This window comes from Hylaeus anthracinus, unplaced genomic scaffold, assembly GCF_026225885.1.
Source record: "Hylaeus anthracinus isolate JK02 unplaced genomic scaffold, UHH_iyHylAnth1.0_haploid 2, whole genome shotgun sequence".
NCBI classification, from domain to species: domain Eukaryota; kingdom Metazoa; phylum Arthropoda; class Insecta; order Hymenoptera; family Colletidae; genus Hylaeus; species Hylaeus anthracinus.
Window position 1 is genome coordinate 3,824,187 of NW_026534838.1, and position 24,038 is coordinate 3,848,224.

The following is a 24,038-nucleotide window of genomic DNA, read 5'->3' on the forward strand; positions in this document are numbered from 1 at the left end:
CTGATTGGTCAGTGTTTTCCGTTAATAACTCTTCAACGAAGCCTCGGACAACATTTTCGCTAAGGAAAAAGTCGTTTCAAATCACCTCCCGAACCACCCCTTTCAAGGTGTTACAACATTTTTGGGCCACCTGTGTAAATAAGTTTATACGGTCGAAGATTGCATATACGCATTTAGGTACACAAGCATGGACCCACAGCCTACTCTAGAGTCGGTTGCGAGTACGATCATAATGTGCGTTTACAATTTCAGGTGCTGGTGTTGCCGCCTGGCGGCGTAAATTCTGGACAACTCGAATTGTAAACGGGTCCGGTTGGAGCTGTCGACCCTGGTTCCGTGTGCTTTACATGCAGAGTGGGGGAGGGTAAGAGATCTAACTTTACACCAGTCATCGGCAGTATTTGTTCCCGTGCCCGCAGCTTTGGTCGTCTATCTCGTAATCGAAAGTTTGGTGCGAGGAGCTTAGTTTACCAGATAACCGATATCCGTGTTTTGTGAGAGTGCGGGTCGCGTAGCAGCAACCGGAATCAACTGGATTTGTTACCGTGGGGCTCGATGTTCCGCTGAGAATTATGTCGGATACTGGCGCAGGATTACGATCGGTCACACGTCAAGTCAGCTGACATATTGCGCCCTGCTACACCGCAACAGCTCTTGGTAAGTGTCGCAATAGCTCTACCCGCCTCGTCTACCGCGACTATTTTTATCGAATACCCATGAAATTCGTGGACGTCGACGGCAACGTCTAATTCAATGGGCCTTTTTGACAAAAAACCACGGGATTATAACCGCCTCTTTGTTCCGTTCCCTCTCGCCTCGTCCCTACTCTTATCCCGTCGCGTACACCATTGATAAAAAGATGTCCGCGCTACGTAGCGTGTACGTATTTAGCGGACAAAGGGAACAACGACGCAATTTCTGATTAAGTGCATACTCTCAAGGATGGAAGCCATGTCTCCGATGTCCGTCCCGTTTCTTCGTGCTCTTTGACTGCGTGCGTGTGTGCCGTGTCCGCACGACGGCAGCGCCGATACGATTCAAGCGCAAAAGCACACTTATGCGTTTATTCTCCCTGTACCCTGCCCCCGCCCGCGGTTTTCATACCCCCTTCCGTGCACCCGTATCCGCACTGGCTTAAATCCCCTTCCTTTTGGCCCTTCATGTGCTCCTTGAGCTAGCGATGGCCACTCGGCACTCCACAACGTCTACCCGTCACGCTGGAACACGATCTTTTCTCGTTCCTCTGTGTTTATTGTTATTCAAATCAGGGAAACTCGAAGAAACTCTGTGAACTTTAATCGGTGCACGCGTATCACTTCATCGTTATCTATACGTTTCAAATCTCGCGCACAGTCCAGAAAGAAACCAAAACGCGTTTCGAGTACTACCGACATCAAAATAAACCGATGATCCAGGAGTCAGTTTGTGGGATACTGTGTCGAGTTCTTGGAAAATAAAACGCAAGTTCTGTGCGTTGGAAATTTCTTGAAACTCCTAGGAAACCATGGAAATAGATCATAAATAAATATAGACGTTGATATCAACCGAGGCTTCCGTGTCCTTTGGATAAGATACTCCAATGTTTTGCTAGAAACACTGCAGGTAGCTTCTTTAGGGTTCGAATAACAGACTGGTGTATCAGTACATACCTAATCCAGATCTATTTGCCGGATTAGGTCTGGGTTAGGCTAGGATTAAGTTATTAAGTCTAGGTTGGTTATAGTAGGATTAAGTTTGGTGTAGTTCTGGGTTACATTGAGTTAGATCTCTACTGTTATATTAATACATCGTCTTATCCAAAGGATAGAGCTTACACCCGGAAGTCTTAGTTAATTTCAACCATAAAGGTTTATCCAAGCATGAGAATAGAAAGGTTCATCCAAAAATACCTTTGTACTACTTTTTCCATCTATATGAATCGATACAATTCATTTTTCGTCGAAAGTATAAGTTTCCCGTACGACGAAGAATCTCTTGAACTCTGATGTAATTTCTCCGAGCGGTGACGTTGCTGAACGCTTATAATTTATCATCGCAATTAATCGGCTCGAGTTTTCATGAATCCTCTTATCTTTATGTAACGGTGTAAACAGTTTCGACACTTTGATTGTTCGGAGCTAAATTGGCCAAACCCATCGCTAGTCCACGCTCACAAACAAACTCTTGGTGTGTCTGAGCAGCTTGCTTGGTTGTTCCTTTCTGCGGCGCGTCGCTCAGTTCCATGCAGTCTCTCAAGCCAGAGAGGCTTGTTTGCGACTTTGCTAAGTCGAGAGTAGGTCCATGCGAGTAGCTGCCATGGTAGATGGTATAAAATATCCACGGTAGGATGGAACAAATCTCTAGCGAGATGGAACAGGTCCGCGGTAGGCGAAACGTATGGTGTAATAGAGGAGGGGACTCATTTAATTGGATTTCGGACGATGGCGACTGGTTTGTTTGCTCCAACAACGGGAGGTTAACGCGCGTAACTCTGTAAAACCAACAGGTTCTGCGTGTGTCGGCTCTCTCGGGGCTGAATGCTCGCAATAGAAACGATTAGCAGATTGACGCTAGTGTCAGTGTAGATTAGAATGAGCCACACCTCGCTTTCTTCCGCTATGAGCGATGTAAAATGGCTGCACGTACAATTACCAACGGAGAATAACTTCGCTCGATGACGCTTTCATGGGATTTCACTGTCGTTCATCGGTGGCGCGTGCTCACGTGTCCGTGCGTGGACAAGATTACTCGCTTGATACTTAACCATATCTATAGGTCAAAATTTCCTCTCTCTCCGTCTAGTTTCATTATCAGAATTGTCCCAATTTAATCTCTCTAAATTTACTTCGGCACTTGTTTCGCCGAGAGAAATTTTCAAAAGGCATCCACGACCCTTTTGGAGGGCTGGGAGTTGTGTGGAATTCCCTACACAACTTGTATAGAGGTACAGGACCTACCTACTAAACTCTCACGGTGTCCTTCCACGTGCGCAATAGGGGAGGGGAGGGTATCGTCAACGATACAACTTCCTCCTAAATTTACTTTGATAGTACATGTCTTTTAGCTGACTCTAATGTCCCTTTTTTTTATTGTCGCTCTTCCGGAAACGAATTTTTCGTCATTCTCATATATCTCATATAATCGTGAGCACGTTAAGCAGTTGATAACCATGACTTTGTGAGAATGTTTCATATAATAGTCGCAGCGATAGTGGTCCTCCACTTTTTTTTTGACAAACGTTTTAAACATTTCCATCTGTAAAGAAAATGACGCAATTAAGAATGGATTTTATTTATATTATAACATGGTGCAGTTCTTACATCACGTGATTGCATTGTTAATTTTGACAAGCGCCTAACTCTATCGAGTAGATGTCTATTGCATGATCGCAATTCAAAGAGTGACTAATATTAGAGCTCAAGAACATTCGCAATTGTACGTCAATAACGAGTTGAAGTTCTCTAACCTGTTTAAATACGTATTTAGAAGATTTATAACAAATTCTACTCTTCAGTCATTAACCCTTTGTGATCCTGATGTTTTGCTGGGAGATCTTGTGGTTTGGAAATTGTTAGAAAAAATGGCCAATTCAAATATTGCCGCGCTTTAGACTAGCGTGCACCCTTTGGGCGAACGTACATACCTCCGACAACTATTACCATCGCGTGGTAAATTTAAAAATTCAGCAATCTGAAACAAAGAAGACAATGCCTAATCTCAAGTACGATGTGAAAAAGTTGTAAATGTACAGTTGTATCGTGTCTTACAATGCGAAATAAAAATGAGTCAACCACTTGCGATTGGAGTTAACAGTGACTAAAAGAGAATTTCTCTTTGTCATTCTCCTCTGCTACATGATTCAAGTTTGATTTGATTAGGAATTATTACAATGACGTCACGCGTTCGAGGAACTAACGGATTCGAATCCCGTTCATTTAATTCGTGGCCCTTTCACTGTGCCGGAATTCTAATGTTCTGAAATCAACATTTTCTTTTTATAATTTACTTTCGTTTACTTCACAAAGCATTCTCTCTTTGTAAAACTATTTGAAAACAACATTTTCTTTTTATAATTTACTTTCATTTACTTCACAAAGCATTCTCTGTTTGTAAAACTATTTGAAATCAACATCTTACCTGAATCTAATCTAACCTCGATGTACGGATAACTGCGATGTGCCGTAGTCAATGTTTGTACTGATTTGTACGTCCGCCCAAAAGCTGTATGACTATATCGCCATCATCGAGTGCAAAGCGCGGGAATATTTGAATTCATAATATTAGAAAAGTTCATTTTCTCTGAGTAGTTTGTTAGAACAAATCATTTCTAAAGTAGAACATGAAGTTATAGGAAAACGTCATCGTATTTTAATTTCGGTAGAGCATATTTGAGTCTCTTTCCTAATTCCACATTTTACTATCGATACTATTTTTCCGAAGAATTCTAATATTTTGAAATCAACATTTTCTTTTTATAATTTACTTTCATTTACTTCACAAAGCATTCTCTGTTTGTAAAACTATTTGAAATCCACATCTTACCCGAATCTAATCTAACCTCTATGTACGGGATTTGTACGTCCGCCCAAAGGCTGCACGACTATATCGCCATCATCTTGTGCGAAGCGCGGCAAAATTTGAATCATAATATCATAAAAGTCCATTTTCTCTGAGTAGTTTGTTCGAACAAAAACCTCTAAAGTAGAACATACAGTTATAGGAAAACGTCATCGTATTTTAATTTCACTAGAACATATTTGAATCTCGTTCCTAATTCCACATTTTACTATCGATATCGCTTAGGCATCGTACCTACGTTCACGGCTATACTCCTTAGAAGACGCATGCGCGGTAAGAATCGAGACCTGAAAAACGCCAGTTTCGCCTCTGTAAAAGTACTTTGTGCCATCATGAAAACATTCGGCCATCGTCGTTATCGTTGTTTCTCCACCGTCCTTGCAGGTTCCTCGGATTGAAGTAATATCGAGCGCTCGAGCGCGAAGTTGCACACAAAGAGCGCGAGAGAGACAGACAGAAAAAGGGAGCGCTATTTGGTAACGTTTCGTTTTAGCTTGGTGTAAGCGACAACGCAGACAAAGCGTGTTATACCCGCGCATTTAGTGGGCTTGTGAATTGCGTCGAGATTTGTGCGAACGAGTTAGGAGAGAGACCTAGGTCGGCCCGTGGTTATCGATGGCACGCCGTCTAACGTCGCGATAAGGATACGAGAACCCACTTAAATGCCTCGAACGAATTCTTACTCCATGTTGTGCGTTGGTTGCAACACGACTGCGTGTTGGAAAGTGAGTAATATCACGTTTCCCGATCACGCCTCTTCCATCGGGATTTTATTGCGCCGAACAGGAAAATCGGATCGGTTGTGTCGTCGTCGAAATTCCAAACTTGTCCCGTCGTCTCTACCTTCTTCCACCGTTTCTTCGGTTCCTGGACCATTGTTTTTCTCTCTCCTTGTTCCCGATTCACGAGTTTTATTTGCCCTTGGAGGAATCACTCTCTCGACCAGCAGTTCCACACGAGGGGAACGGCCCTTGTCTCACTGTATCGTCGCTGCTGCTGCTGATTTCTAATTCTGTGTACAGAGACTTCTTTATGTGTGCACGCGTGTGCGCGAGTGGAAATTTGACGTGAAAATTCGTGTCTGATTTTTGTATATTTTTTTCCTTTTTTTTTTTTTTTTGTCGTTCCGGGAGGGAGAAGGTTATTTTTCCGTTTTCTCTTTCTTTTCTCAATTCTACGGACGATAACTCGACTATTCGCGGTCGTCGCATCGTGACACGCTGGTGTGTAATGATCATCTACGTTTTCTCGTCCTTTAAACTGTCGCGAGTTTCATCATGCTGTTCCAACGCCTTTTTCATGATCAAACACCTAGTGACGAGTCGTGTCTCGCTGAAGACAAAATGTGAGCAAACCAGTACTTTCTAAAATTAAATCTTTGCACATTCGGAAGAGCCAGTGACAACAACTTTGTTTCATGTTTCACTGTGTCTCTTAGCGTTCTCGGACAACTTGCGCTTCTATTATAACCTATTCATAAATTTCGCGAATACTATTTGATGTAGTCATCGAGCAAATTGCGAATGTAAATTTGATACTGCATGTACATAAATTGACTGATATCCACGAGAAAACTTGTCTCTTTGTGTGGTTAGAATGGATAATAAAAGGAAATTACTTTCAATAGGTGAATATATGGTGACAAACGGTCGCAACGGATCAACCAGAGAGCGAGCTGTGGCAAGAGACACTTAGTTATCCCTCGCTTAGCTGACTGCAAATACTTGATAATTTTCAAGTAATTGCGAGTAGGATAAACAGAAGGACTCGCTTAAACGTTGAAGTTCTACTGGTATAAGCAGACAAAATGGAACGAGAATCGAATCCTATGCAAGCTTTGTGCCGCAGCGGCTGTGGATTTTATGGCTCGCCGGCTACGGACGGCCTTTGTTCTCTTTGTTACAAAGAAAACTTAAAAAAGAAGCAACAACCTCCTGTATCCACAGCCACTGTAACAACATCACAGACCGTCTCTGGTAACGCTGGCACGTTGCAAGGAGGCGGTTTTGGTAGTCCTGCAGCAACAGGAACTACGGCCCAACCTACCATTCCTACTATACCTCAACCAATGACAGATCTGCCTAACCCCAAAGAAGTGAGTTGTTAAGCTATAATTACCAATGTTACCAGAATTAGAGATTAAGAAATGATCTTCTGTATGTTTACTAACTGTTTGAGTGCCAGATAATGCAATTAAGCTTCTTCCATTTAGTATCCCAAAAGTGTCAGCTCATTGTGAGCAAAAACAGCTCATCAAGAGTTGAATGGACTGCATGCTTGAATTTTCGCAATGTCTGTCTTTAACATTTTCATGTTCGGTCGTCTCGTGCGAGTTATATTGTTTGATCACCTGTTTCCTATAAAATAATATATGTAAATAAATATGATGTCTCTGAAATTGATTATTGCAACTTGTACAACGTTTTATGGCACTCCAATGGTTAAGTAACACCGTAATTCGTCTGTTATTTGATTTACAAGTGTTCTGTAAGATATTCATCAAGTTAGGCAAGTTGTATTTACTATAAAGTTATTATCACGATCGCTAATAATGAACCCGTTTATGTTCTATACTAGATAAACAGGGAAGATCAAGAAAGCGAAGTAGGTGTAAGCACTGGAGCAGTAGCAGAAGGATCTGTGAGTAGTGGGGATGCGGACGACTGCTTCGATGGCAAAGAGACTGATAAAGAATCTAAGAAGAAGAAAAATCGTTGCGCGGTGTGTCGCAAAAAAGTTGGCTTAACGGGTGAGTAGACTATTGGTAAAAATGAATGGTTTTCAAACGGGATAATTAATAATGTAATTTTTATTCAGGATTCGAGTGCCGTTGTGGAGGACTGTTCTGCTCTGTGCATCGATACAGTGATAAGCACGATTGCAAATTCGATTACAGAGAAATGGGCGCCCAAGAGATTCGGCGCAACAATCCGGTTGTTGTTGGTGAAAAAGTGCAAAAAATTTGAACTATTTAGTGCGTAGTCGTTGGGAAAATGGTTATATAACTATATAAACAAACAGAATATAAAAACGGAGAAAACGAGATAAATTATCTGGCAGCTGATTGCACGTCGAGGGGCGAAACGGGTGAATGGGAAGAATTATGAGAGGGAGAAGTGGGGGAAAGTATGTATGAGCGTGAGAGAGGGTGAGAAAGGAACAGTGAGAGTGTAACGACAGAGAGAATGAGTCAACGTTAGAGATGGAGAGGGAGAATGGTAGGAAAAATTGGTTTTTGTGCACGAATATGCAGACGGAACGGGAAAACGAGATTTCCGCGAACAAGATAAAACGATAACAAAGGAAACAAAAGAAAAATTAGAGTGCGTGCCGCGCGTGTACGAATGCTTTCAAAATTGGATGTCAGTGCCATGTCAGATTGTCATCTAGCGCGAGTTTCAATCGAGAATATATATATATATATATATATTTATGTATATATATATATTTGGTTCTAACTGCTGCCAGCTTACTACTACTATTACCTATTATTATCTACAACTATTACGGTTTATTATTATTCTATATTATGTTTATTAATTTACTTAAATGCAAAATTCGCATACGAAGTTTGTTTTAAACTAAACTCAAGGACTCTTGGCGACAGTCAATCACTGTCCAGAAGTTCCTGTTTTGAGTCGGAAAAAAAAATTTTTATATATATATATTTCTATTTTGTTCTTATATCAAAAGTAAAAAAAAGAGGGAATGTTGCTTAGGTAGTGGCTGACGTTGATGGGTGATCACAATCCTAGGTTAACGATTAGTCTAATAATGATTAAGTATATTAGTCTATTGATTCATAAATAATGCAATGAAGTATAAGTAGTACTGTGTGTTTATGTCCAATTTCACGTGAATATAACCAGCATTATTCCTCATTAAATATGTTTCAAACTATATTGCAAATCATTATTTACGCCGTTGTTCACTCATTCTCTGATTCCCTACAGTTTCAGTAGAGAATTAGTTATCGAAACTTTGACCAGTCGGTTTTCTCAAGTTTCTTCTTTTTCCCCTCTTGTGGATATGTAGAAGTGCACGAGACATATATTGGTGCTAGAATACTGTACCATGTGCAAGTAAAAAGATGAAACGTCTAAAAGTCCAGGTCAAGAACGAGGCCCCTCGACGAAGGGACGACTCTCGCCCTCCATCGATTATTCTGGAAAATTTCAATGTTCTCCGTCTGTTTCTAACCATTTTCTTCTGTGTTGCAATTCTTTGAGGTACGTTTCGGTTTTCTCCAGCGTGTCTGAACTCTTTAGCTAGAGCTCAATAGAGAGAAAGAGCGAGAGAGAGAGAGAGAGAGAGAGTGTGAGAGTGAGGAAAGTTGCCACATTAGGTGTTTGAGTTTAACGAATCGCTTATAACTAAAAATCTCATGCGAGGCGTGTAACGAAACTGCTTTGTGGTTCGTTTTTTTCTTTTTTTTTTTTGTGAAGAAGAACTGCTTTCTCGCGTACTCTGTGTCTTCTTTAAAACGTGTGTGAATCGATAATCGTCACTGGGGTCCTTTGCGATTATTGAACAGATGGAAAGCGAGAGAAAGAGATGAAATAAACAAACAAACACCTGTGTATCGTATCATCTCGCAATATGCTGTCTTCGAAACACGATTTTTTTTTTTTAAAGAGTATAGCGATTTTTTGGAACCGCGCGACAGCCGATAGCGATAATACTGAACGAAGTCATACAAAGAAAAAAAAAGTACTGTATTGATTACGTTATAGAATAAAGTAAATCGTTCTTATTTCAGTACCACGTTATCGATAGTCCTTTTTAGTGAAATTATTGTATATGCAAAAGGGATAACCAAGCATGTTCACGTGTATCGCAGCAAAGCAACTGGGTTGACTTCCCAAAGAGATCACTTGAACATATGTGGAACATATATGTGTGTACAGAGTGGGACTTATCGGTCGTCACAATTTTTCAACTTTTTGTAATCGTCGTACGAAGGAAATGTTATAAATAAAAATCGTATTGTTTCAATATAATTACGTAGTGACCATTGTTGACGCATTACATCAGTTGTTTTACTTTGATAAGTGTCAAGTTATGTTTTTGTTTTTGAATTATACCATATTATTGTTTCTTTGACGATTGTATACTGTGATTTAACACGTTGCCAACTGTGTCACATTGTGCGCTTATAAAGATACACAATAATGTAAGGCAGGCAATACGAAATCAAAGATAATATTGACAGGCAGTAAATAAGAATTAATTTTCAAAAGTATATTTGCGGTCACTTATATCCCTACGAACTCTCTTTAAGCTTCGGACAAGTGCAGTTCGCAATATTGTCTACTTGTATTTAGGAAAAAAACAGTTATTTTTCTTAATAAAATAATGTTTATCTCACAAGTATCGTTCAGAAGTTGAAATGATCCCGTGTTATTGTGTAAAGTTGACGAAAAGCGTAAAGTGGCAAGGTGTTAAGTTAGTAGTCCGAAAGCTGCGGATAACGTTTTGTACTTTCCCTATAAACTAGATCGTTTCCATCTCTAACGCCACGCCATGCTTCGATATCAATTATCACGTTGCGTGTATTGAAATCATACGATTCTTATTTGGAAACATGTTTCTTTACCCAGAGAGAACTAAAAAGTAATTGAAAAATCCTGATGGCAGCGGACAAGTCTCTCGAGCACCCCCTTGCATGCCAGTTGTTAATCGTTTTGTCGCCACGAGATTTTTGTTCCGACTCCCACATTTTAATCGGATAAAAAAGAAAAAAAGTGTGTCAGCTAGATCGAAGTAATGTCTGTGTAGAAGGAGGTACGCACACACCGAGATTATCAATAATATCGACGGAACGGTTGCCTTCAGGCCTTCATCCTATTTTAGACATAGCATATTTTTCTAAGATGTAACACGATTCGTCGAGGTACAACCTTGCCTAGCGTGAGCGAGTGACAGAGAAAAGCACGTCATAGAGAGCGGGTAGAAGTGCAATGAAAGAAAAAGAAAAACCAATGAAAGAATGACCGACGGAGTGAATGGTAGGGGACAATTTAGCTCGAAAAATCGGTAGGAGCTAACAGGAGACAAGATTTAATGAGTGACGTTCGCGCTCAGCTGACTATATAAGGACGTAACGATGCTTGTAATTATTACGATTGATATTAGTAAGTTTAAGCGATTAAAAAATAACGTCGACTTTAATATATTACCATCATTACGATTACCATCCTCTGAAATGCTTTAAACCTTAGGTTCGCCTAGACGAACGGACCGGTGTATTTCTACAGCCCTCCGCTTCATACGCCCTATTATATCCTTTTCTTTTTATAAGACATCTCTTTAATGAGCCGCAATTAATCTGTATCGATCGTATACAGAGATCACCCCCCCCCCCCCCCTCCAATGGTTCTTAACGTTTATAACTACGGTGGACTATGTTTATGTATATTTTTAAAAACAAAATATATATAAATTCATGGCCCTAGAAGAAACAACTAATACGAAGTTATTCGTCGTGGCTTTCCCGCATTACAACGAGGTCGATATAAATCATTTCTGAAATGTTACGATCTTTTTCAATTGATTTAGATTAGAGCTGGTGATTCACTGTTACGAAGTTGGTACTCGGTAGTGCTCGGAAGGTAACTAGTACACGAGTAGTTATTTCGCATACGAACTTTCTTTATGAAATAAAATTATTTTAACAATAGAACTGTTACTCAATCTAAAATTATTATTTCAAACCTTCGAAATTCTGTACGAAGAAAGTTTGATTAAAAAATTTAAATAATATATTCGTGGTGTTCGTAAAAAGAATGTCCCTAAATTTTAGGGGAAAATGTATGAGCTGAGATTTTTTTGCGATTTTAACAATAGAACTGCTACTCAATCTAGAATTATTATTTCAACCTTCAAAATTCTATACAAACAAAGTTTGATTTATTATATATTCGTGGTGCTCGTAAAAACAATTAATGCTTTTGTTCCTAGATTTAAGGGGAAAATGTATGAGCTTGAATTTTTTGCGATACGCTTTTATTTTCAAGTAAATTTCGAATATAATATCTTTATTTATGAGAAACTGTAATAAATAAAATATTTCCAGGGGTATTAAATAAAATTTAGTTTTTTTGCGTTACGGCCTCTAATCTAACTCAAGGGAATTCGTTCTGCACTAGTTGGTAACACTGATCCCCTCCCTTTATCCACAGAAAGCGAGGTAGCCATTGAGCCGTAACGTGTGAGGTTAAGTTTGTGTTTGTAATTTTGATATTTCGACAATTCTCGTTACACGGACTCCGTATTGCCAGTTGATTAAGCAAAATTTCAATCGTATTATTTAAATTATCCAATCAAGACGGCCGCAATGTCGATCGGAGTACCAATAAAGGTACTCCATGAAGCAGAAGGTCACACGGTAACCTGTGAAACGAATACTGGTGAAGTGTATCGGGGCAAATTGATAGAGGCCGAAGACAATATGAATTGTCAGATGCAGAATATAACCATAACCTATAGGGACGGACGTGAGGCACAGCTAGAAAATGTTTATATCAGAGGATCGAAGATTAGGTTTCTCATATTGCCAGATATGTTGAAGAATGCACCGATGTTCAAAAGACCGGGCGGGAAAGGCTCGGGGACCGCCGGTAGAGGGAAATCTGCTATCTTACGTGCTCAAGGTATGTTTATAGAATGTTTTAGCATTGGTTACATATTAATGACATTAATTCAATTCTGTTTTAGCTCGTGGAAGAGGTAGAGGTCAAAATCAAAGAGGCAGAGGTACAGGCTCTGCTCCTTGGCTTAATCAACAGAATCAGCCAGGAGGATCTCAAGCAGGAAGAGGACGAGGTTAAATTATAATATTTTAAGGGACACAAAGATAAGAGAAAAATAATTGACAAAAGCTTGTCTATTCTTTCTATACCATTTATAAGATGTTTCTCCAAATTTCTATATCAGGAATGGAATTATCAATAAATCGATAGAATGCTTTTTCTATATTATCTTTGTATACTTGTTTTATTTTTCATGATACAGTAGGACTCCATCTGAATTAACAGCATCATGGTACATGGTTATCTAAACACATTGATGTGCTTGAAAGAATTTGTTAACTCTTATTATATAAACTACCCAGTTACCCAAACTTGGTTTTCTTCCCACTGGTTTAGATAAATGAAATTATACTGTACATTGTACTTACATCTAGAGAAATTATAACCAAAACATTTGATAACTGTTGCTTAGCAACTTTTAGCAACGAAACTATAAACTACACAGAGGGATGTGTGATACGATCCTCTAGAGTCACTAGCATTCCTTGGCCCTCTGGTGGCGAGTACAAAGCGTCCCCACAGTCGGCAAATTTCGAATAGCTAACCCCATGATTAATCTACTGGAACGTGTAAACTCTGTGGTCAACTGCGTCTTGTCAAGCAAGTCAATTAATGTTTATTCAATACTCACAAAGGATGGACAACAGCAATTGACTACTAATTTGTTGACAGAAGTTTCGGCAATTCACGCTAGTATCTTAGTCTGATTTTTGTCTATCGATTGGTTTACTTATTTGTAAAAACGGAAGTACTTCAAGACAGTGCAAAAAGAGTGATTTTTATTTATTATTAACAAATAAGATAATAAGATATGGAGAGAAGTACTGGACGGAGGTACGAGGAAGAGGCAACTGAGCAGCCCGTAGATTACATTAAAAAATATGTAGAGAGAAAGACGGTAGCTCAAAACCATCCTATTGAAGGCTCACCTAGAGCTGATAGATCTTGTAAGAAGGAATTTGGAGAACGTGACTCCAAAGTAGATCTATTTGGAGACTATGCAGAGACTGATCTCGATCAGCCTACAGATTACAGTTTGAGATATGCTGAAGATGATACCGATGATGATGAAAAACAGAGTCCTGAGTACTTCTCAGGAAGTGTTCAGGAGGATACAGTAAAAACATATTGCACAGAAGGAACTCCTTATGAGACTCCTTTTAATTTTTCTACTGCAACTTCAATGTCTGATTTGCGGCTTGAAGATGCAAAGGAACCAATAGATTCACAGAAGAAGCTTAATAAAAAAGCTCTTGATCTTGATCGTAAGGAGGATTTGACATTTGAGCGTACTCTGCCTCTTAATTGTAATGAAGGTCGATCTCTTCTTGTTGAGAAAGAATTAGAAACTATGAAGACTTCCCAAGCATGCAAACCAGGTCGTCTCTCTCCTGAAAAATTGCTAGATTATTACCAACCTGGAACATCAAATGGCTTCTCCCGTGCCAATTCTCTCAGTTCTCTTGGTAGTGCAATAACACAAAGAAATAATGGTTCTGAAATTCCTAAAGTATCTCCTACAGATTCTACAGATAAGATTGACAGTAGGTCAGAAAGAGTAGATCACAATGTGACCAGTCCTAATGTTAACGGTTTACGCATATCTACAGAAACTGATAACTCAACAGAAGGAAAAAATAATCCTAGAGTTGTAGACAAAGAAGGTAAATATGACATTGTTTACACCAGTCAATAATTTATAGATTCTTGTAAAATATGTTGCTGTTTATTTCAGGGAAAATGGTGACATTCAGTAGACAGGATTACTACGCGGAGCAAACTCCGTTAATGTTTTCACGTTGTAGCTCTCTCGGTTCGCTAAGCGGTTTCGAACAGCATTCTATACACGATGATCGCAGCTCTGTCATCAGCGATTTTAGGCAATACTATTTATCATCTATGCAATTGAAGTTATCTAAACTTATCGAGATCAAGAACTATTGAAAATCTGAATTAACTTCCAACAGTCGTAGAACCAGCGGCGTTGTGTCTCCGAGTGAATTACCAGACTCACCTACACAAACTACTCCTCCTAGTCCTCGCAATCACAAGAGTCAATGCACGGATTTCATAAGCAAAATACCAGAAGAAGCAGTAAGACCGTCCGTTCGACATTTATGTATGCAATGTTATTGATTGTCAGCGAAAAAAATAGTAATAGTAAAAAAATAACGAGAACCATACGAATTTCGACAACACACTAAAATGAAATTAGTTTTAGCGATGGTATAATTTTTTCAATGGAGATCATTTTCAGCGTATTCAAAGTGTCACGCACCGCGGACAAGCGTTTTCGAAGATGACATTGCCACATTCAAAGAAGAGTCAACACCGATTGAATTCTCTACAGCTACTAGCCTGAGTTCTCTAACAATTGACGATGAGTTAAAGATAACTAACGGTTCTAAAATGCAGTCTGAGGTAAAAGACTCGTCGAATGATCTTGATAAAAACATTAAAGTTGAATCGTCAGAAGAAAAAGTAAATAATGCAGAGACTGAGAAAGATCAAGAACAAGTAAGCGATGGCGACGAGGATGATGAGGACATGTTAGCTGCTTGTATCAGCATGGGCATACAAAATAATAGGTATCATTTGTTTTTAGAATCTCTTTTGTAATGGCTGGCTCATGTGATAATTGCAGTTTCTATACTCTTAAATTTATTTCAGGTACAGACAATCTTTTAAAACATCTAATGTTCAGAAATCTATCCAGCCTGAATCCTCGAACATGCTGCGCTGCCAAAGGCCCGTGGTTTTGAATCAATTGGAACTTCGCGTTCCTGTTGCCAACATAGATACTTCAGTGACTGCTTCCAAAACGAATAAAAGCGCTATAGAAGTAGTTAGTGCTCCCGATACGATGCATGTATATTGCACAGAGGACACGCCAGCTGATATCTCTCCAGTGGGATCGCAATCCAATCTTTCCGCATTGTCTATGCCAAGCGTTCAAGAGGGCGTCGAGAGGATTGAAAAGGACAAGTCTTCCAGTGAAGTTGAATCCCATAGAAATGATCTCTCAGATGAGAGCTCTAATCTTTCTGGGGAGGACGAGAAAATTCTTGACGCATGTATTCAGTCAGGAATACCAAAGGTAATTATCTTACAGATAGCAATCTACTAGAAAGTAGTTAACACGTTGACTAATTGATTCTAGGTTCGTCAAATAACACCGCCACCGACAAGTTGCATTTCCTTTGCGCAAAAAGCAGATGTGTCTACGCAAATATTCAACAAATGCGGCACACCGTCATCGTCTCCCGTCGAAAGTAGGAATAAAAACCCTATCCACGGTAAAGCTCTCTGTCGCGCAACCTTGGAACACGACAATGGCCTTTCCGATGAAAGTCCTAATCATTCAGACGATGAGGCCGTTTTGAATGAGTGCATAAGATCAGCGATGCCTAAGGTTTGTTTACTGTCGATTAGACCTACTTAGGCTGTTAAAACATAAGCGAGACATTATCTCATTTCCGAGTGGATATTTTAGGTTAGGTTGAATATCTCGACTTTGATGGGACAAACGTTGCCTCAAACGGTTGACAAATTAAAAACTGCAACAATCAGAAAACCGTCCTCTTCCGTATCGTACAGTCAGTCTGAGTACGCTGAGCAGAACAAGCAGAAGTCGAAAAAACCCGTTGCTTTCGACGACAACTTGAGTCTATCGGAGGAGGAGGAAGATATTATGTTGGCTCAGTGTATTAAATCCGGCATGCCGAAGGTGAGAATGTCTGTGGCATTTTGAGAGCGACGTTATTATTTAATATCACTTACGTTACATCATTTTCAGGCATTGAATGGTTCGTCAAATTCATCTTTGGTGAATACGAAGAAGCAATCGGAACAGTATTCAAAGACCAAGGCCGCTACTAGTACTTCCTCTTCTTATTTTAACAAATCTGGCTCGAGTAGGAATGCCACTGTGCAGATACAATCGACGCATAGGTCTGTTCAAAACGGTTCATCGGTATTTATGCACGGAGGAACTTCCTGCATCCTTCACTCCGCAAAGGCATTAGACAACCGACGATTACTAGTAAAGAATGGCGGGATAAATGGATGCGAGAGGGTAAATCCATCGGCGTTGTGCAACAGGAAGTATTCGCAGACAGAGCAAGATCACGGCAGCGTCAACGAGAACAGTTCGACCCCCCTGCGTTCTCGGGTCCCCAATTGTAGATCCCCTATTTCAAACGGGACGGATAACGATGACGACGAACCCTGTCGCAACTCCGTGAAATCTAACGTGGCGCCCTCTCGTCACAGTTCGGTGAGTTCGCTCAGTGAAGAGGGATCCCTTGGGTCCATCGAGGAGTGGGCACTTTTGGAGCTGTGCATCAGCTCAGGCATGCCTAGGAATAAGTATCGTCTCAAGACGATAAAAGGCTCCGAAGGAAGCAACCACGAGGAACGCGACACGATAGCTGAAGATAATTACTCTATATGTAGCTACAATTCCTATGTTTGTAAGACGTAAACAAATTGTTAACACGTTTTGCTTTATCGACGGTTCTATGTATCATCTGTTGAAAGACTGAAGACTTTTTTACGATTATCGTTGAGATTGGATGGCGTGTATGGAGGTAGATAGGTGCCAGGGGAAAACCCTAAATTCGAAGGTAAACTTAGGCAACAGTTTATATCCCATTTTTTTAGGGCGGAGATTGTTCAATTTGTGGGACTTGCTCTGCGTGACTATAACGAAAACTATGTTAATCATCCAATAATCGTTGATTTTAAACTTGTGGTTAGCTATAGTATTCTTACTTCCTATTTTTTATATCAAATTAAACGTTACTCATTTCTGCTGCAGCATGTGATATTTATTCAATCGAAGAAGAAGGTATACAGATGAAAAGAGTATTTACTACGTGACTTGGGTGCTTTCTCTAATCGCTAGAATGTTTTTTAATCGCTAAGTATGAAGTTGCGGTGTACGTTAACACTTTATCTACCAGAGAAATTATTAATTATGTAACGTTATGTAGATTAATGTAACTAAGTTCTAGACTATCTAGACTGTTTCTAAATAGACCGGTAGTTAAAGTGTTAAGATCAGTAGGAACGTGTTAAGACGAATGTATTTCATATTTAGTGATTAAAAGTCTTAATCATAACACTATTACGCTATCGATAATAAAGTTTTCGACCCATTGATTTATTATAGAATGTTTCTTTGTCTTCCAGGATCTGTTGTGTACTGGGAAGTTGGTATTTTGTAATGTGCCTTTCCTTCTCCCTTTCCCTGTCGGACGTTCATATGTGTGCTTGCGTGCCTGTGTCATAACATTTAAGGCTCGGAAGAGATACCGCAAACTTGCAGAGCTGTGACATAATGGATCACGTACTACAATTTATTGCGTAGTATAAATTCACGATTGTTGTCCTCGAGTATTCATTTCCTGACAGTGAGAATGGTGTGTACCGTTTGAAATAGAAATGGCAGCCATTTAGCGTGATGTTTCTTGCAATTATTTACAGTTATTAAACAACTCAAAACACATTTATTGTTATGCAAACAATAAAGAAAAATTGATTGTATGTTTCAATGTTATGTTAATTTATACAATTACCAATTTCATTTTAACAGGTATCGCCTTAGTAGAGACTAAACTACTACGTCTTTTAGAGGAACATGTTCTATACTTGAACAGGAGCAGATTACAAAAGTAGCCGCTAATCACGGACACTTTCTAGCTGGCCTGCTAGATGATTACTATACCACCTTACTATAACACCTTAAATTATTGGACTGCTAATGAAGCTGACCTCATTTTAGGACCCTGTGGTTAGTTGCTACAATTGTTACAATTGCTACAAACTCCTCTTCTTATCAGTACAGATTCACGCAGTGCATTTAAATTTACCTAGGTACCCTTTTCACGAAGGCTCAGAGGGCAACAAAAGTTCGAAAAAAAAAATGACTTTTCAATAGAGTCGATGTGTTCAGCGAATGCACAGTTACAAGAACAAATCATGGGGGGAAGTACCGTCATAGAGTCCCAGAGTTCATTGATGATTACAGACCAAGGTCGCTAGAGCATAAAATGCGCCGCCTTTTGACCGCTAACTCTGGTGCCGTTCGATGACTCGTAATGACCACCTGACCACCGCGGTAGCCTATTTCCTGCACATATAAATCTTCATATAGCCACGGTGAATCGTCTTCAGTGCATTGAGACCAAGTTGGAGAAGACGTCTCCGGAGGTGCGTCGTGCGTTTCGAGGTAACGTTGCCTCCGTGAAAAGGAATTCAAGTTCAGTTGGGAAGTTGTTGAAGTAACTGAAGTTGGGAAAATTAATGTTCACTGTAAAACCGGAGGCTAATTTTCAATTATCGAATGCAGATGCACCCTCGTGCACTCTACTTGTTTGCACTTGTGCTTTCGCTCGCCGGGTGCGAAGAAAAAGCAAGATGGTACTCTGGGCTCCAAACAGTGCTTAAGAACTGCCCCGTGGAGTCCTGGAACAACCCCGGCCAGGATGACTTCTTGGAGAAGTTCCGACGTTGCGTGCAGGACCGTGCCCTGGCAGCTCTGGACTCCCTCCTGGAGGATGACGTCATACCGGTCTTCGATGGGCTGGACCTGGTGCGATTTCAAGAAAAGAGGATCAATTCTACGGGGAACCATATGGACAGGTAAGATTACTTATTTTAAATTTGTCAGCTTGTTTTCGAAATGTAACTCTAAATATTATTTTCGCAGCGAGCCTGAAGACGAGACAAACTGGACTTCGATAATCGTGAAACGACTGTTGCGCGTTCTGCGCACTCATGTGTTCAAAATTGACATTGATCATATCGCGAGCAATATCACGTCACCAGCCAGCAGTTCTAAAATGGAAGTAGAGAATAATATATTCGAAGGTAGGACACTTTAATATTGGGCTGTCTGGAAAGTCCATGGTGATTTTTAGTAGGCGGTACAGGTCTGAATATGTCAGAATAGCTGAAAACAAATAACATGTGTACACTCCTTAAAAGGTACAAAGGTTGTGGAACAAAATGGTACATATATAATTCAATAAATATGCATCAACATTCAAATATGTCTTTGAATTTTTCTTAAAAGTAGGCATGAACTTTCCGGACAACCCAATAGATTACTATTATTTTTATTAACTCTTCCATGTGAGTTCTCAACAGCTTCTCATTTGAGGCGTTAGGTTTAGGCTTGGTTTAGTCTGGTCAAGCTTGATTAAGTTCGATCGGGTCCGGGTTAGGTCTGATCAGGTCTAGTTAGTTTCGTACGTCGCTGTTAATTCGTTTCCGTTGTTATCAGGTCGTAGACGCCGTCTGAGACGCAGACATCAGCACATGATGCCTTTGATGTTAATGGGCTTCCTGCTGATGGGCTCCATCTTCATCCCCATGGGATTTCAATTCTTAGCCGTCCTCGGTGGCAAAGCGTTGCTCCTAGCTAAGATGGCTCTGATACTCTCTAGCATCCAAGGATTGAAGAAAATAGCGACCAACGGAGTCAATTATGGATTGTACCATGTTCCTCCTGTGCACGATCACGGCTGGCATGAAAGGAGCCATATAGAGCCACCCCCGCATCACATGGATCTACCTTTCCAACACCATTCACCTTTGCTTCACCCTTAACCCGTATTTTCTGATTTTATTGAATTGTTCAGAAAGTTCGTGCCAATTTTTAAGAAAACTTTAAAGGCACATTTGAATTTTGATGTATATTTATTGAATTATATAAGTACCATTTTGTTCCACAATTTTTCCACCTTTTAAGGGATGTCCATATGTTATTTGTTTTCAATCATTCCGATATATTCAGACCTGTACCGCCTACTAAAAATCGGCATGGACTTTCCAGACAACTCAATAGTACATGTGTTTCTGAGCACGTAAGAGTGCAACGGGTTCATTCTCTCCTCGTCGACGATCATTACAAAAATGTAAGATCGTCTAGATCCCTAGATCCCTTCAGCGAATAAGTCTTCCAGTAGCGAATTATGGCAAGTTTTTTTATCGAACAGATTGTACCTTACGTATAGATATATTGTAATGATTAGACTGCGGATTTTTATGCATTTATAGGAAGTTTGAATGCACAACAAAATTACAAAATGCAGACAATGTGCAAGAATATAAAAATAATGAAAGTAAAGTTCACATTATAATATTTGCAGGGTAAAATGAATTCCTATTTAGGTTCAAATATTGTAGGTACGTTTGGTAACATTTTAATTTGCATAAAGATCCGCAGTCTAGTAATAATCATCAGATTGAGACTTAGAAAATGTGTACAAATACATTTTAAACAGAGATCAGGTTGAGGATTGCGCGGTAGATACTTTAACGAAACAAAGTGGCAGGTAAATATCTTTATTTAAACTATATGTATATACAAATGATTGAACGCAAAGGCCCAGAATTAACTTCTACGTCTAATAAACACACTTCATCCACCTCTTCGGCGGGATCCTCATCCTAGGATTAGGTTTTATTAAGACCTCTGACCGTGGTGTTTATCCGAAGGGGTAATTGCTATAAGGCGTACCAACGATTGCGAGCGGTATGTTTTCGGAAGAAACACTTCCAATCAATTACGGTTACCGCTCTTATTTCGATCGATATTCCCTATCCTTGATCCTCGAAAAATTAATAAACAAAAAAATCCCGAAAAAGTAGAAACTCGAATCAAGTTCAAACACTTTCTTAATTCCTCGAAAGATCAACGATGGTGTTCGATGAAAATTGAATCGCCAAGTTTCGAAGTGGGTTTTATAAACGCGAAAGGCCGATAAACATTGTAATGGAACACGAATAAGAACGGCGACGTAAACGCATTCAGAAGAGTATCGATTATACAAAGTGTCCTCTTCGTTATACAAGAATAGAGAACTGAATTATTCACCGGGATGCTTCTGAATTTTATTAAATCACGTCCGTGAGATTTACGGCATCGGTTCTTGGGAAAACCGCTAGCCGCGGTAATCGTTTTGTCATCGATTGTTTGATCAAGTAAAACGTTTCTTAAATCTAATATTTATCGCCGGCAATCGTAAGGGCGCCGTTAGTCTGCGAAACGTTTAAAGGGTAGTCGGAAAAAAGTGTGCAACTCTGACAATTTTTAGGACGTATAATAAATGTATAATAAAATAAATTACGTGTATACGTATGAAGACATTTTTGATTAGGTTGTCCGAAAAGTTTCTTTCGTTTTATTAATAAGTAATGCATACACAATATTTTATGTCTAATGTTACATTATTGAATTGTGTACGATTCATTTTGCTCCATTACTGTTACACCATCAACATCTAAGAAATTAGATCGTCTATTTATATAAACACTACCGCACAAAATAATTGAGTGCAAATTACGAAAGAAACTTTTGGGACATCACTTTTCCCAGAAGGGGTTTCCACAGCTGGAAAGAAATCTTCCACGATTGTTTCCGGTCAGTATTATGTATTATTTATTCTGTATTCGTCCTTTTTTGATCGATTTAACTAATCGAACTTTTTTGCAGAGTCAGACATGGATCGCTTCGAAGACTTGCGGCGCGGTTGAACGTCCTGCACGCATCTCACCTGTCCGTCGGCTGTACACATTTCCCCGACAACTCTCTTTCTGCTAAAACCGTCGAGCGCGTACACTTGTATACACCTCCTTCACCGATTGTGCGGGGGTTGTAGATCGTAGCGACCATCGGATTGTAACTCGTAAGCTTCTTACTAAAATTTAACGAAACGACGATGAAACATTTCTACGTAACCGAAAGTTACAAATAACTTTCTAAAGTTATAGAATTACTATAAAGTTAAAGCTCCACGCCTAAGTAAGAGACTCGCGGAAGAAGTTGAAAGAAAGACGTTGGAAGTTTTATCAGCGTTATCGTCGCGAGTTATGTCGGAAACGTCGGGGGATGCGCGGCGTCGACGAATCGCGTGCTGGACCAGCGGCTATAAGAGGGACGCCGCGCGTCGCGACGCCGCACAATCCTCAGTTCGTCCTGACGCGGGGAGAATCAGTGGACACGAAGAGAACCGAACGTGCGAGAGGTTTACTCGCGTTCCACGGAACGTCTCTTAGACGACAACTGTGCTAGTAGGTGTTCCTCTATCGATAAAAACGATGAAGAAGATGGTCGTCGATGGATCAACCCGCCAACTATCATGGCCATTGCTATTGGTTGGCCTTCTGCAAGCTGCCTCAGCTTTAATTAAAGGGAATTCCGATTATCAGCACTATCAGCAACAGGTATGGTCCACCTTGGTTTTGTTTATTTGCTAGATGAAATTTGTTTATTCCTTCAGGATGATAGTAAGAGAACAAGGAGAGAAATGAAGTATACTAAGCATGCAAAATCATTTTGAAAGATTTAAGAAAATCACAGGAAAGAAGATTAAAAATGAAAATACTCCTAAATAAGGGGTTTCTAGAAGAATGTCTAAGAGCAATTTTCTGTTGAAAATTAATTATAGAATTGACTTCTTGAGCTTGTTCTTAACTATAGACACCCTATATTCTTTCATTTTGAAAGATTTAAGAAAATCACAGGAAAGAAAATTAAAAATGAAAATACTCCTAAATAAGGGGTTTCTAGAAGAATGTCTAAGAGCAATTTTCTGTTGAAAATTAATTATAGAACTGACTTCTTGAGCTTGTCCTTAACTGTACACACCCTGTATTCTTTCATTTTGAAAGATTTACGAAAATCACAGAAAAGAAAATTCAAAATCAAAATACTCCTAAATAAGGGGTTTCTAGATGAATGTCTAAGAGCAATTTTCTGTTGAAAATTAATTATAGAACTGACTTCTTGAGCTTGTCCTTAACTATAGACACCCTGTATTCTTTCATTTTGGAAAAGTATTTGAAAAACACAAGGGTTGTGTTAATGAAATGAAAATTTCATTTTGCACGTTTCATTTATTCAGATACATATTCATTTATATTTTTAACATTCTATATTTGAATCTATTAATATGTTACAGTTGACGTAATAATTGACCACTCGCAATCAATTTATATTTTCAAAATAGTAGTTTGCAATACCTTGGAAGAAAATATGAGAAAAATATCAGGATCAGAAATACTAAAACAGTATTTCTCCAAACAACATGTAGCGCACCTGTTATTTTATAGGCAGCCATCCCTTCAAAGATACAGATAACGAAGTTCCCATCGACCCTTACCTGAAGGATATTTACATTTCCCTTCCTCTCTCATGGTAATTAGGCGCAAAAACACTTTAAAGGGTAAAATAAAAGTGTCTTTGATCGCAGCTCCTCTCATTCACGACACCAGCCAAGCGTTGGAATTTTTAAAATCAATATCTCTCTTCAACCCCGCATTTATACCAAACGAATAACTATTATTATTGTTACATTATTGTTTAAAATATTCGTAGTTTATCGCTCAATGTAACGATCACTTCCACGAAGATAATATCTCGTTGTTCTTATTTTCCCTAGAAATTTCAATTTTAACTATCCCTTACGAAAAAATTTCAACTTGAACAGTATATTAGCTTCTTTACACTTTTTACACTTCGAGGCGGACATTAGAGCAGTGCGTAGCATAGGCGACTACCACGCTGAGATCCCGGGTTCGAATCCCCCGGGGCGTCCGTTCCGGTTTTTCATGGTTCGATTAGGGCCGATTAACAAATATAAGGTATAGAAAAGCCTGTGG

General features: G+C 39.5%; 6 protein-coding genes across 9 annotated transcripts in view; all 6 read left to right on the plus strand.

The window, feature by feature from the left end:
• The first annotated feature begins 377 nt into the window (after positions 1-377).
• Positions 378-9,930, plus strand: LOC128893045 (AN1-type zinc finger protein 5). 3 transcript variants are annotated; one of them, XM_054153777.1, is made up of 4 exons: positions 378-657; positions 6,185-6,652; positions 7,135-7,306; positions 7,375-9,930. In XM_054153777.1, exons 2-4 carry the CDS (start codon positions 6,365-6,367, stop codon positions 7,521-7,523), a joined length of 609 nt encoding a protein of 202 aa, XP_054009752.1. In that variant the 5' UTR covers positions 378-657; positions 6,185-6,364; the 3' UTR covers positions 7,524-9,930. The 3 variants fall into 3 exon arrangements, with proteins under 3 accessions (XP_054009752.1, XP_054009753.1, XP_054009755.1); XM_054153778.1 differs by lacking the exon at positions 378-657 and adding an exon at positions 5,047-5,282; XM_054153780.1 differs by lacking the exon at positions 378-657 and adding an exon at positions 5,311-5,902.
• Positions 884-24,038, plus strand: part of LOC128893030 (NADH dehydrogenase [ubiquinone] 1 alpha subcomplex subunit 10, mitochondrial) — a 47,277-nt gene continuing 24,122 nt past the window's right edge. Inside the window, exon 1 of the mRNA XM_054153754.1 lies at positions 884-887. The gene's annotated coding sequence lies outside the window, so the exon portion shown is untranslated. The remainder of the gene's footprint in view (positions 888-24,038) is intronic.
• LOC128893047 (small nuclear ribonucleoprotein Sm D3) lies at positions 11,716-12,544 on the plus strand. Its single transcript, XM_054153782.1, has 2 exons — positions 11,716-12,209; positions 12,274-12,544. The coding sequence occupies exons 1-2, from the start codon at positions 11,894-11,896 to the stop codon at positions 12,384-12,386; spliced, it is 429 nt and encodes a 142-aa protein (XP_054009757.1). The 5' UTR covers positions 11,716-11,893; the 3' UTR covers positions 12,387-12,544.
• Positions 12,909-17,915, plus strand: LOC128893015 (adenomatous polyposis coli protein-like). Its single transcript, XM_054153714.1, has 8 exons — positions 12,909-14,032; positions 14,104-14,248; positions 14,336-14,487; positions 14,626-14,956; positions 15,039-15,465; positions 15,529-15,780; positions 15,862-16,095; positions 16,165-17,915. The coding sequence occupies exons 1-8, from the start codon at positions 13,180-13,182 to the stop codon at positions 16,849-16,851; spliced, it is 3,081 nt and encodes a 1,026-aa protein (XP_054009689.1). The 5' UTR covers positions 12,909-13,179; the 3' UTR covers positions 16,852-17,915.
• Positions 18,009-21,709, plus strand: LOC128893038 (uncharacterized). 2 transcript variants are annotated; one of them, XM_054153770.1, is made up of 5 exons: positions 18,009-18,162; positions 18,246-18,600; positions 18,721-19,013; positions 19,081-19,241; positions 19,657-21,709. In XM_054153770.1, exons 3-5 carry the CDS (start codon positions 18,721-18,723, stop codon positions 19,980-19,982), a joined length of 780 nt encoding a protein of 259 aa, XP_054009745.1. In that variant the 5' UTR covers positions 18,009-18,162; positions 18,246-18,600; the 3' UTR covers positions 19,983-21,709. The 2 variants fall into 2 exon arrangements, with proteins under 2 accessions (XP_054009745.1, XP_054009744.1); XM_054153769.1 differs by having other exon boundaries at positions 18,011-18,162; positions 18,246-19,013; positions 19,657-21,708.
• The window catches only part of LOC128893034 (corticotropin-releasing factor-binding protein), an 8,432-nt gene continuing 6,716 nt past the window's right edge, over positions 22,323-24,038 (plus strand). The window contains exon 1 of the mRNA XM_054153763.1: positions 22,323-22,601. Within this exon, the coding sequence (XP_054009738.1) occupies positions 22,476-22,601 (126 nt within the window). The 5' untranslated portion in view covers positions 22,323-22,475. The remainder of the gene's footprint in view (positions 22,602-24,038) is intronic.

Coding starts and splice junctions, on each gene's coding strand:
- LOC128893045 (XM_054153777.1), top strand. CDS start 6,365: ATGGAACGAGAATCGAATCCTATGCAAGCTTTGTGCCGCAGCGGCTGT. Junction 6,653..7,134: donor ATCTGCCTAACCCCAAAGAA/GTGAGTTGTTAA, acceptor GTTCTATACTAG/ATAAACAGGGAAGATCAAGA. Junction 7,307..7,374: donor CAAAAAAGTTGGCTTAACGG/GTGAGTAGACTA, acceptor ATTTTTATTCAG/GATTCGAGTGCCGTTGTGGA.
- LOC128893047 (XM_054153782.1), top strand. CDS start 11,894: ATGTCGATCGGAGTACCAATAAAGGTACTCCATGAAGCAGAAGGTCAC. Junction 12,210..12,273: donor TGCTATCTTACGTGCTCAAG/GTATGTTTATAG, acceptor ATTCTGTTTTAG/CTCGTGGAAGAGGTAGAGGT.
- LOC128893015 (XM_054153714.1), top strand. CDS start 13,180: ATGGAGAGAAGTACTGGACGGAGGTACGAGGAAGAGGCAACTGAGCAG. Junction 14,957..15,038: donor ATGGGCATACAAAATAATAG/GTATCATTTGTT, acceptor AATTTATTTCAG/GTACAGACAATCTTTTAAAA. Junction 15,466..15,528: donor TTCAGTCAGGAATACCAAAG/GTAATTATCTTA, acceptor AATTGATTCTAG/GTTCGTCAAATAACACCGCC.
- LOC128893038 (XM_054153769.1), top strand. CDS start 18,715: ATGCAGATGCACCCTCGTGCACTCTACTTGTTTGCACTTGTGCTTTCG. Junction 19,014..19,080: donor ACGGGGAACCATATGGACAG/GTAAGATTACTT, acceptor TTATTTTCGCAG/CGAGCCTGAAGACGAGACAA. Junction 19,242..19,656: donor AGAGAATAATATATTCGAAG/GTAGGACACTTT, acceptor CGTTGTTATCAG/GTCGTAGACGCCGTCTGAGA.